At 39.3% G+C, this 12,052-nt stretch overlaps 1 protein-coding gene across 1 annotated transcript in view; it reads left to right on the top strand.

Moving 5' to 3' along the window:
- LOC119557261 (zwei Ig domain protein zig-8) overlaps positions 1–11,578 on the top strand; it is a 152,602-nt gene extending 141,024 nt beyond the window's left edge. Inside the window, exons 7-9 of the mRNA XM_037869946.1 lie at positions 249–376; positions 1,593–1,761; positions 8,402–11,578. Of these exons, the coding sequence (XP_037725874.1) occupies positions 249–376; positions 1,593–1,761; positions 8,402–8,727 (623 nt within the window). The 3' untranslated portion in view covers positions 8,728–11,578. The remainder of the gene's footprint in view (positions 1–248; positions 377–1,592; positions 1,762–8,401) is intronic.
- The last annotated feature ends 474 nt before the right edge of the window (positions 11,579–12,052 follow it).

Raw genomic sequence — 12,052 nt, 5'->3', positions numbered from 1 at the left:
CAATTTAACGCAACGGTAGATAAACTTTTCTTAAACAGGCTCAGGACGACTTCGAATGTCCTTGGCCCTTTGCCTGTGTGTGTGTGTGGGTTCTTTTTGTTTTTTACTTTTATTGTTGGCCGGGCTTAAACGAAATGAGCTTTCAAAATGTTTTATGCGCCATTTTGCGTGTGCGGCACAGCTTATGGAATGATTTTACCCCGTACGTTGCTCATCCTGTGCTTTTTTTTTGTATTTTCCTCTTGCAGAGCCCGTCACCGACATCATCGGCGGCCCCGAGCTGCACATCAACCGGGGATCCACCATCAATTTGACTTGCATTGTGAAATTTGCACCGGAACCGCCGCCAACCGTCATTTGGTCGCACAACCGCGAGGTGAGCCCACAAATCCCCCTCGAAAACCCATCACAAAATCACAAAAACCGCAACGAGACCACTTGACATGTGCACGTGTCTGCAAAGCGTATACTATATATACTAATGCTTATACTTACATTCATATTCATGGCTGTCCCCAAGTACACCTACATAATCCAGGCGTAATAGAGCCCAGCAGTCGCATCAATAATTACGCTTGACAAGGGTCCTCCCTGCGGCTGACTTCTTGGTTCTTTACGATTATTGGTCTGGCCTTGGTCTTAAAAAGTACAAACTTCTAAACGATATACTACCCCCACCCTGGGGAATATCCTTCCTCATATCGTAACTATCAGAAACGGAAGCTGTCAAACTATGCGTCTCTTATCGCCGGGTTAAGAGTTGGCCCGAAAAATGTCAGGACCTCTAAGATAACAAATATAAATGTAGATATGTTTTGGCTTTCACCTTAAGTGAATTTAACTTAAAATCGATTTGTAATCAGTCCAAACTTAATAGTTTCTTAAATGAACTTTAGCCAAACTACCCGAAAATATATGATTCCGATTTACAATGATCCTTGATTGGTTAAAATGTTACAGTTTAACAAACTCGGTTTAGACCTAACTCTAAGTATAGTATAAAGGAATCATTTCTAAAACTATAAAATATTTTAGGAAATTGATTTCACTTATAATCCGGCATCCAATAATAATAAATTGTCTTGAAATACTAAAAAATAGCTTTTAGTTGAACACAAAATCAGGACCCGCATCCCTCAAAAAAAAAACAGAACCCCTATTAAGGTACCAAATGCTTGGTCAGCCGCAATCTCATCCCACCACACCGTGTTTCCTGTGAATCCCCAATCTTTCTTCTTTTTTTTTGTGCAAATGTCAAGGAAATTCTGTTGTCGGTTTGTATTTTTTACGTTTTGTTATTTTTCGGGAGTTGCTGGCGAAATAAGAAATTTGCCTGGCATAACGAAGCTTTGGAGCTAAAGCGCACCCTGGCTTGACTAACACGATGTCATTAATAAAAATTTAACTAACATGAGCTCGCCAGGGGCCCAGCATCCCGAAAAGGAACACAAACAGAGCGCAAACACATAGAAATACCATGGCCACAACAACTGGGAATGTGGCAATCTACCAAAAAAAAAAAAAAAAAAATTTGTGTCCTGGCACTTAAGCTGTTTGCCTCACACCGCCGTCGCCGGCGTTATTTATTTCAGATCATAAATTTCGATTCACCTCGCGGCGGCATATCATTAGTCACCGAGAAAGGTGTGCTGACCACCAGCCGGCTCCTGGTGCAGAAGGCCATCACCCAGGACTCGGGACTCTACACATGCACCCCCTCCAACGCCAATCCGAGCACGGTGCGCGTGCATATCGTCGATGGTGAGTAGCCCGGTATGCAAAACGCTTTGCCTTACCTAAATATGAGTGTTGTCCTTGCTGTGGGTGCACTGGGAAAAAAGGAGGGTAGCTGAGGGGGGAGAAACGGAAGCAGGAACTGGATCCCAGATAGTCGCGGACTTACGGATCGAAAAAGTACAGACACGTTCTGATTTTTACTTTCAAGCCGTTATCATAATAGTTTTATAGCATATGATCTGTTACGGAAAATATATATCTTTAATCTTAAAAGAATACTACCAGAATATTACCATTTTCTTGAATCGAATTCGAGTAGTACACGCGAAAGTGAAAAACGTAACAGGCTTTATAGTCATAGTTAATAACGTTAAAAACTTTCCCTTACTTGATATCATATTATGAGTCTTTTAAAAAGTTCTTAGCCGTTTCAAGGATATTATACTAATTTACAATCTTACCTCATAAAATTCCAGTAATATACTCGAAAGTGAAAAACGGAACAGGCCTTATAGAATTGTTTTCAACCTTTAAAGCTTTCCTTTACTCTCTATTAAATTCTGTCTCTTTTAGTAAAGTTCTTACGGGTTTTTAAAAATATTCTACTATTTTACATTTTTACATGAATATTTATTTGGCATGCTTTTCTTTTTATTGTGAACAAACAATAAATTATATTTATTAAAGGTTTCTCTTCAAAATATAGGTAAAGGTATAGGAGTCCTGAATTTTGACTTCAGAACAATTCAGCATCCGTCAGATAGAGATAAATATATTTTTTGCTTTTCCTTAGAGTCAAATAAGATACTTGGGACCAATTAATATTATATTTGCCGTTGTGTACCCTTCAATAAATAAAAAATGTTAACATTAAAATTTTTGAATATTATAAGTTTGCTTAAAAATCATAAACAAATAAAAATAGTTCTTTAAGATAACAACTCAGCTTAAAAAGGAAATCATTTATAAATATATAACAAAACTTTCTAAATAACTTTTATGTATTTCTTGCATGGATGTTTTTCATTTTACGCCATAAACTAATATTTTCTTATAGGTTATAACCCAACTAGATTTCTTTCCAGTGCTGGGGCTAGTTGGCCAGAGGGGCTAGTGGGTCAGGGGTCACTTTGCGAATGGCCCGGCACAGCAAGACAAATGTGCGGCGCCCAAAAGTCAACTAAGCTTGTTTGGCTTTATTTGACAGACGAGCGCGTCCAGTGATTGACGACAACTTTTTCGAAAAAGCTCGTAGAGACGATGGGTGGGCGTTGGGATTTTTGGGGAGGGGGCGGAAATAGCTGGGGGTGCTTACCAACAATTAGCCGACAACTTTGCGTATGAGCAATCTGCTTTTTCGTTTCGTGCTCTATCGAACCGGAGGTTAAAAGTCTGTGCGGGACATCATTTTTAAATATTCAAAAAAGGGGTGCAGTGGAATTTCATCTCAAAATAAGCTTCCTAACGAACCAGGAACGCAAGTTGTTAGTATTTCCTCTGGTATTAACATGCAATTGGGGTATTAACTGTCTTTTAATCCTTTTCAAAAAAAAATATTGGGCAGAAGTTTTCATTTTTCTCGATTGCAAGGAGCTTAGCGGTTAGCAGAACCTAAAATAAAACTTTGACTTTGACTTCGCTAAGGGCCTCTTTTCAGATTATATGTTCCATTTGACAGGAATGACATTTTCTCATGGTTTTTTAAAGCCTTTAAAAGTGTTCTGGGAATTTTGAAATAAAGTTAAGGGTTCCAAGAAGAATACAAAAATGTTTAGTAATACAACTTAGGTTGGCAATGCCTGATTTATATCTAGTATTTTCAGAAACAGCTCCATAAATGTCCAATTTTTTTGGCTCTGCCAGTTAGATCTCCTCAATTTGTTGCCAATATCTCAAATTTCGCGCACACACAAAGACACACACATGGTAGAAAGTAAAGTCAAAGAAAATTAGTTAGGAAAAACTTTGAGCATCAACATTTGCGCAAGTTTTGACTCGTTTATGCCGCAGACGCCTCTCTCTTTTTTGCCATAGGAATTTCCCGCTATGGCTTAAGCTTTGGCTGCCACTCCCCTTTTTTTTTGGTCCGGCCCAAACGCCCATCCGCCCACCGCCTTTCCGCCCAGCGTTCGCCGCTTCCGCTGAGGCCGGAAAAAAGCGCTTACAAAGCAAAAAGTTTAACAACTTGAGCGCAAATGACTTTGGCGTGTAAGCGGCACGCTACAACAAATACGCCATGGAATTAGACTAAAATAACAACAATATAGGGGCGGCTAAGGCGGCCGAGAGTGTGGAAGAAGCGGCAACTTGTTAAGTGGAACAACTGCTGAAACTTAAGTAATTAACACAAGTTGTTTGCGCTCAGCGTTGCGGGGAAAGGCGCCGCAGGGCAGGGTATTGATGCCAGGGAGGCGATTGGGGGGGGAACTCAGCCCACCCACCGCCCACAAGCCCCGCCCCTCAAGTAGTTTATTTAATAAAAATATCTGACAAGCTGCACGGAGAAAAAAGTATCTGGAAAATCCATCAATAAGTTATTATCCTATCATATCAAAAAGGGATAGAAGCATTTATACATTTATGAAACTTTTCAAACTAATTATTTTGGTATTTTACTTAAAGTATAGAGATTTTTTTGTTCAATGTTTAAATATGACGAGGAATAAGAGCTAAAAAATATTTGATTAAGACTATTTGATACTAAAATCAAAAGTTAAAATTAAACTAAATCATTGACTGTTTAAATAAATATTTTGAATTTAATTTTTTAATTTGAATAAATTTATTTGATTTTAATTATTAATAAATTAAATAGTTATTCATAAAAAATAATAAAATATAAATATAATATAAATTGCAACGTGCTACTTTTTCGCTGTGCCAAAACCGAGTGAACTGCCAAATTGAAATCGGCACAAAGGCGTTCGAGTTCCAACGAATAGAGATATCGCCCCCTTCCGGTTACGCCCCCTTTTCTCGTGGGGGCTGGGATTATTTCCCCTTCCGGCGGAGTCGAACTCTTTGAGCGGCGAAGCATACCTAAGTCGGTAAATGAGCTTTCAGCGGCGTCTTTGCAAATGAGTAAAGAAATCAAGAGCACGAAGTCGAGCAAGTTTTGGTCCCCCTTTTCGGACTGAATTCCATTTCAGGCTTCAATGTTGTGAAGGATTCGATTTCAGCTTATTTTCGCATTCGGAAACTATATAACAAAATATCTTGACACTTTTAAAGACAGTTTAATACGGTAATTTATATAAAAGCCCTTCAGTAAGATCCAAGCTTTGGCAGTTTTCATATTAGTTGAGCTAATTAAATTAATTTGCCCTGCAGCGAAATTGCCCTTCCTTATGCGCTTATAATTTCTAGGCTCATATAAATCATTTTCCCATTTAAACGGAGTTCTTGTACTAATTTCCCCTTGAACAATAACGTGTATAGAGTGAATGCCTGTATCAAAGAGTCACTGCCAGCCGAAGGACAAATGCATTCAGCATTTAATTTAATATTCTACGGTTTCCACAGAAGCGTGCTTCCAATTCAGTGTCTCAACTCTAGACTGTCATCTCGAATTCATTCGTTCGTTTTCGTTTTTGGCTTCACTTGCCACTTCCACTCTCGAAATCAGAGTTAACCTCTAGTTCAGGGTTCCAAGTCCTTTCTTCCGGCGATTGTTGTCCTTGCTGCTCGCTTTTAGCTGCAGTACACTCTCAAAACAGATGTCCTTTAAAATTAAAAACATTTGAACAATATACAAATTAGCCACCTTTGGTTGAACAAGACCTTGTGTTTTATGTGTGTAACAACCCAACTTCTAAAGGGAATGGTCTTAAATTTAAATTTAATGATAGAACATATTTCAAATAATATTTTTAACTGATTCGTTTCCATACCATATAACAGTATTAGCTAGTAATACCTTTGCCCCAGTGTATCTCCTACGCTTGCTGCATTATTGATAATTTCGTCCAGCTTCAAAGCTGAAACAAAGCCGCTTACAGCTATTTGTTTTGCCCGAGCTGGTCCAGTTTTCTGGTCTTCTGGCCATTTAAGGCGATCATTACACCTAGCCACACAGAAGTCGACTCTGTGGCCGCACATCAAAGTCATTTTCATTAATTGAACTGCTGCCTCAGCTGCGTGGTCAAGTCCAAGACCAAGTCCAAGTCCAAGTCTAAGTACAAGACCAAGTTTCACTGGACCGCACCAAATCCGACCCCCAATCCAATTAAGTGTACTTTCTATGGCGCTTTTATCTGCAAGTGCTTGCTTTTTAACGCACTCGAAGGAGAAGTCTGATGCCAAAAACGGGGGATTGGGGCCTGTCATAAGTGGCGAATGGCGAATGGTAACTGGCGAATCGGCGACAATTCATTGTCATCTGCAAGTTCCCGGGCAGGACGACGTACGGAGGACAAAGGACGCAGCACGCTTAATTATGTCAAACCGTATTAACTGGGGGAATGGGACCAAGCCCAAAGTTCCCATCCTCGACTGCCAGTAATTAGAGACGTTGGACGATCCGCTCTGCGCCGAGTTATTGGCGTTGTCGTTTAGCATTCGGCATGGAAAACTTTTGGAATGCCCTAAGCACGTGGTGCTGCACAGATGAGATGGGTACAGTGGTGAGGATTGGGATTTGGGGAGGAAAGAAATGCCCTATTTTGAAAAGAGGTTCCTTAGAAGTCAAACAGAAAGCAATATAGATTAAAATCACTTATAGAAGTGCCTAAAAGTATGCTTTAAAAACAACACAGTCGTCTTTATGCAATTAATCATCGCATAACCAGAGGAAAAATAAATTGTTGCATACCTTTAGGCTAAATTACAAATTATTTTAAAATTTTTGTTTACTTTTATAACACCTTGAGAGCTCAGAAATTGTATAAAAGTAATTATTGTACTCCATTTTTTAATAGAATATTTTCTTTGCAATAAATAGTATTTTTTTTAATGAGAGATTGACAGAGATGTCCTTGGATTAGTTTCTTGGTTTCTTGTCAATTTGAAAGAACAGAAGATTACCCCCTTTAAAAAGACACTTTCAAGTAATGATCAATTGTCTGTTTCAACAGTCGTAATTCTCTTCCGAAGTTCGGGAATTTATGACCAGCACGTTGGCGTGCGTTAATCAGCATTCAGCTCGTGGAGAAAGTGCTTTCACTAGGTGTATTAGCACCACAGTGCGGCCCAGTCACACACACTGGCGCACCCGCACGCACATTCGGGCAGGAGCACACAGATACAGACACAGACAGAGACACAGAAGCAGACACAGACGGACTCTTAAGTAACAGCTCATGATGGGCATCAACGAACTCGTAAAGGACGAACGATGCATGATAATTGAAGCTGCAGAAGCTACAGAAGCTATGGGGGCTATATAGATGCCATAGGAGCCATGGCAGCGGAATCCGCCCCGACGACAGACTCTCGCGCATTTCATGCCAAAATTTATGGCTCCCTATCTGCCAACTGGGCCCCCAGCCACCCATCGAAACCACCTTCCAGGCACCCAAAAACCACCCATCTAGTCGAGTGCCGCCAAGTAGTTGGGCAGTTTTTGAACGCTGCTCTTGTTTTTTGCTGCCTTTTTTTTTAGCCAGTCTTGGCGTTTTTATTGCCGGCAATTAAGTTAATAGGCAATAAAGCTTCTGGATTTTCCAGGGGGGCCAATGGCAGTAGTAGCAGATGCAGATTCATATCCAGACTCGGATCCAGCTGCAGGCCCCAGTCCCCCACTCCACTCCACTCACCTCGCATCTCTTTGGCGAATCAATGTATTTTAGTGGATCTGCGAGATGGGCTCTCGCCTCCAGTGCAGTGCAGTCCACTTCCAAATTAACTTCTTGCGCTCGCTTTTATTGGTCTGTGGCGATTGCCATCGCATCCGGGCTGTTGATTGTTTTCCAACTATCTGAATAACATTTTCGTAGAAATTTATTTGCTGCTTACTTGGCTACTCGACTTGATTCGCGAGGAGTAAATCAATCGCTGGTGGGGCTATTACTGAATTCAGTTTTACTTGTACTGCAAACTGAAAGAGTTTTTCCTTTTACAATGTGTTGTAAATTTGAATTTGAACAACTATATAAATGATTGGATAAATGTTATATATAGTTATTGTATACCCACAAAAATCAAGGATGCCCTTACAAGCTCAGATATTTATTTTAATCTGATTAATAAATATTTATAGGCTTTGAAAAAAGTTGAATAACATTAACAAATCAATCAGATTTGTTTCGGAAGCTTTATTGCTAAACAAGTTTTTCAAAAACCGGTTTAAGAGGCAAATATTTTATCACCACAAAAAATGTTTTAGGGATTTTGGTAACTTAAATGGGATAAAAGGGATGGAAAAATAAAATATTTGTCCATCAAAGAAATGCAAAAATAAATCTTTTGGGGATTATTTTGAAAAACGAGATAAAAGGGGAATGGAAATAAAATATTTTTCTATGAAAGAAATGTATAAATAAATGTTTAGGGGATTTTGGGAATCAAAAGTGGATAAAAGGGGAGTAGAAAATAAAATGTTTGACCATTAAAACAATTATAAATGTGAATGCCATTCGCTGTTCGTGTCGCTGTTCCGTTTACCTCTTTCCTAGTGCTGTCCACTGATCGCTCTCCCATTTCCGTTTCCGTTTCTGTTTCGTTGCAGGCGAGCATCCGGCGGCCATGCACACGGGCAACAACAATAACTCCACGGCGTCCCAGCCGCCGGTCCTGCTGCCGCTGGTCCTGCTCACCTGCGGTACGTTGATGCTCCTGCAGCTGGTGGCCTGCTGCTCCGCCCTCGTCACCGCCGCCGCCGCCGCCCTCGTTCCGGACACGCCCCCAAGGATCGCCCACCATGCCAGGAGCCTCTCCGCCAAGGACACGGCTAGCGATGGACAACGAAGCGCCAGGATCAGCCAGGATCTCCAGCGGGAGGAGGGGGATCTCTACCGCAGAGGATTCGGGAGGAGCCCGGTGCCCGGGACATAGCTCTGCCAAGGATCGGGAACCGGAAACGCTGCCGAATTGCCAACAGGAGTCGCATTTTAGGTTGATCCTCTTGCCCCCCTGCTCGCCCTTGCTCGCCCCTCTTTTCCTTAGAACCCATATTCCCTGGTTTTCCGTTTTCCCCTTCCGTTTCCATTTCCACTTTACCATTTCCGGTTTCCGGTTCGATCCCTGCTCTTGTCCCACCTGTGGGCCCCCTTCTCTCCAACGCCCCTGGACTTTAGTGAGCGGGCTGGAGTGCTTATCCTGTTATCACTAAATTAAGTAGCCAGACTTGGCCCACAAAAACAAAATAAAAACATATATTTATCGGATTTTTCTAAAGCTAACCAAAGATAGATTATGCTGTGGGGTAAATGAAATGGAACCAAAACTATGGATTCCAAAGAAAATTCAGATTGAAAAGATTATTGAAGCGAAATAAGAGAGAGAGGTAAGCAGATGATTTTCGTAGATGGTTGGGTCAAGTTGGCCATGTTTTTGGGGGCAGGTAAAAAAAACTACATAAGCAAACAGCCACAGACACACCTTGTAAATAAAGCAACTCACCTGGGATTTCTCTTCCATCGATAGGAAAATGGTAGAAGGAAATGTCGAGTATATATGAATTCATCTATTCAACTTTTATTTTCGATTCTTTCCAACTTTCACACACTCTCTCACACACACACACACACCGACAAAAGGAACACATTCTCTAGTACAAGGATAAGCTATAGGTGTCTAAACATATTATAAATAAATAGCAGAGAGAAGTTTTGATGGGAAAACCCTTGCGATTTGAGGCAAGCCTAAGTATGATAAAGAATTTTTTTTGTAAACCTAGCATAAGTTCAAGACTATAGTAAAATGTAAGCAAAATGAAAGGGAGTGGATAAAAAAAGTAGCTAAAACGGATGGATGAGGGCTAGGATTAGCGATTGATTGTTGGATTAAATGTGTATATATAAAGCAAATCAGCATAATTAGTCTATGGATTTTTTTTTTGTTTTTTTGCCTACTCCCATATATCAGATCAGAATAATCTCTACCTACATATAGGGCATTTTTGATGTGTTTAGGGCCTAAGCGATATTAATTATTGTTGTATGTTTGACAAAACGAAACGAAAATGAAAATGAAAATGCCATTGAGAGCAGATATTGAAATAGAGAACTAAACAACTATCCAATAAAGCGTATTGCTAATTCAACTCGAGTATTTAAGTGTCTCTCTCTATCTATCTCTATCTCTCTCTATTTCTCTATAACTCTCTAACTGACTCTCTCTCTAAAGCAAAAACCAAAAAAAAAAGAAAAAAGTACAGTCACAGACACATAAAAACGGTAACTTTAAGCCAAGCTAGTGGAAAGATAGAGAAACACTGGAATACAGAAACAGAATCAGACATCCGCGATCCCACCCCAGAGAAAGGGTCTAACCCTATCCCAATCCCAGCCCCTAGAAACCCGGTGACCCATGCACTGGAAACTCTTCATACGTTTTCGCTCCAAATGAAAAACAAAAGATAATATTCAGAATACTCTCCGTACTAAACGTAATTATATGGATATGAATACGAATACGATGGTACCACTTAGTATGCATAACTATAATGAGGAGGATGAAGGAACAGGAAACGAAAACAAAAAGGATATATTTTATGAATGTGATGACGTTTAGCAAATTAAAGCAAAAAGTATATGGAAGCCCCAAAATAAAGACCAAAACATTCAGAGAAAATCATGAAAATCAAGAAGAACCCCCGCGAATCTTTTCGATAAAAGTGTGTTGAATGTTGCAAAGCTCCTTTCAAAGGCCAATAAGTCAAGTCCAAGGATCAATATCAGAATCAACCCCATAAAAACCCCAATCCCAAACACAATTCAAGTTACAACGCCAGATTTTCCCTTTGCAGGGAGCTGCAACCGCATTTCAAGTTGATGTATTTGTAAATGTATCTGCCAGTATTTTGATTTTCCTCTCCATCTATCCGCATGCACTAGTCTAAGCAAAACTTAAAAAGAGTGTTTAAATGTTTATAAGCAAATTGAATGTAATTCAATATCAAACCGAAACCAGAACTTAAATAGAGAAAAAGCAAATAGCAAAATGAAAAATGAAAAAAAAATTAAATGAATAAAAAAGAAACGACAACAATTTCTATGTATAAAATAAGGTGAAATAAAGTCCATGTTGCAGATGCTAAACCTATGAATATATGGTATATTGTAATTGAATGAAACCGATATAAATATGTAAATGATAAGCGATAATTAAAAATGTGTTGACCCCATTATTATGTTCGTTCGATATGTGTATATTAATTTTATGAAGCTCTTTTTTTCGTTGTTTCTTTTTCTTTGTGAGTATTTTTTTTAAACATTTTTTTTTTGTTGTTTTTGTGGTAGAGTTAATTAAAGGAAAAAGTAAACAGAAAGTGCGTGGAGAGCAAAAACAATTTTAAAGTAAATATGTTAAATACAATTTTAAGCATAAACAATGGCGTCAAAAGCAAACAATTTTAATGTGGTTAAATAAGAAAAATGCCGAATTCAATGGAAAATATGTGTGTTGTTCCAATTGAAACTGGACACTTTGAAATATTACAATTCATAATAACTATAATTACGGAAAGGGTAAGAAAATGGGATCCTACCATCAAGTGGAACAAAAGTAAAGGATTAAATTGCATAGGTTTAAGAACAGATTAACGAAGGTAATTACCACACTCATACACACACAGAGCAGACACACATAGATACACGAACACACACAGACACACTCACACAGACAGTCAGAACCATGCAATTTGAACCGAAAACGAGAGATTCGATCACAAAACCAAATATGAATTCAATAAAAGTGTAAAAAAAACAAAAAAAAACTCAAACGCTGCATTTTCAATTCGAAGCTCGAACAATGGTCCTGTCACCCAGATGTGAACACTTTGTGACCGTTTTGTGGCCATTTCCCTTCCGATTGGGCATCGGAATTCCAGGCGCCATGCTAAATTCGCAGCCTTTAATTTGATAGCTCGCAAATTTGTTGACACATCCAATCGAATTCACCCAGAATTAGAGTGTTGGTGGAGAAACTGGTGTGGAAAAAATATTAAATGAAAACTATACGTTTGGTGTATAATTTATGCATACGCCGTTTTTTTCATCCAGCTGTTGATGATGTGCAATTAAAAGTACATGGTGTGTGTGCATGCATAAAATGATGTCAACTAGGCAATTAAGTTATGGCAGCCAGGCCCAGGTGTTAAAATTGCTACCAAATCGATTAGCACTCGGCACGAAATGGGAGAAGGCTGAAAAATGGG

This window comes from Drosophila subpulchrella, chromosome X (genome assembly GCF_014743375.2).
Source record: "Drosophila subpulchrella strain 33 F10 #4 breed RU33 chromosome X, RU_Dsub_v1.1 Primary Assembly, whole genome shotgun sequence".
Taxonomy (NCBI): Eukaryota; Metazoa; Arthropoda; class Insecta; order Diptera; family Drosophilidae; genus Drosophila; species Drosophila subpulchrella.
The sequence above is the reverse complement of the archived record's forward strand: the minus strand, read 5'-3'. Positions and strand labels throughout refer to the sequence as shown.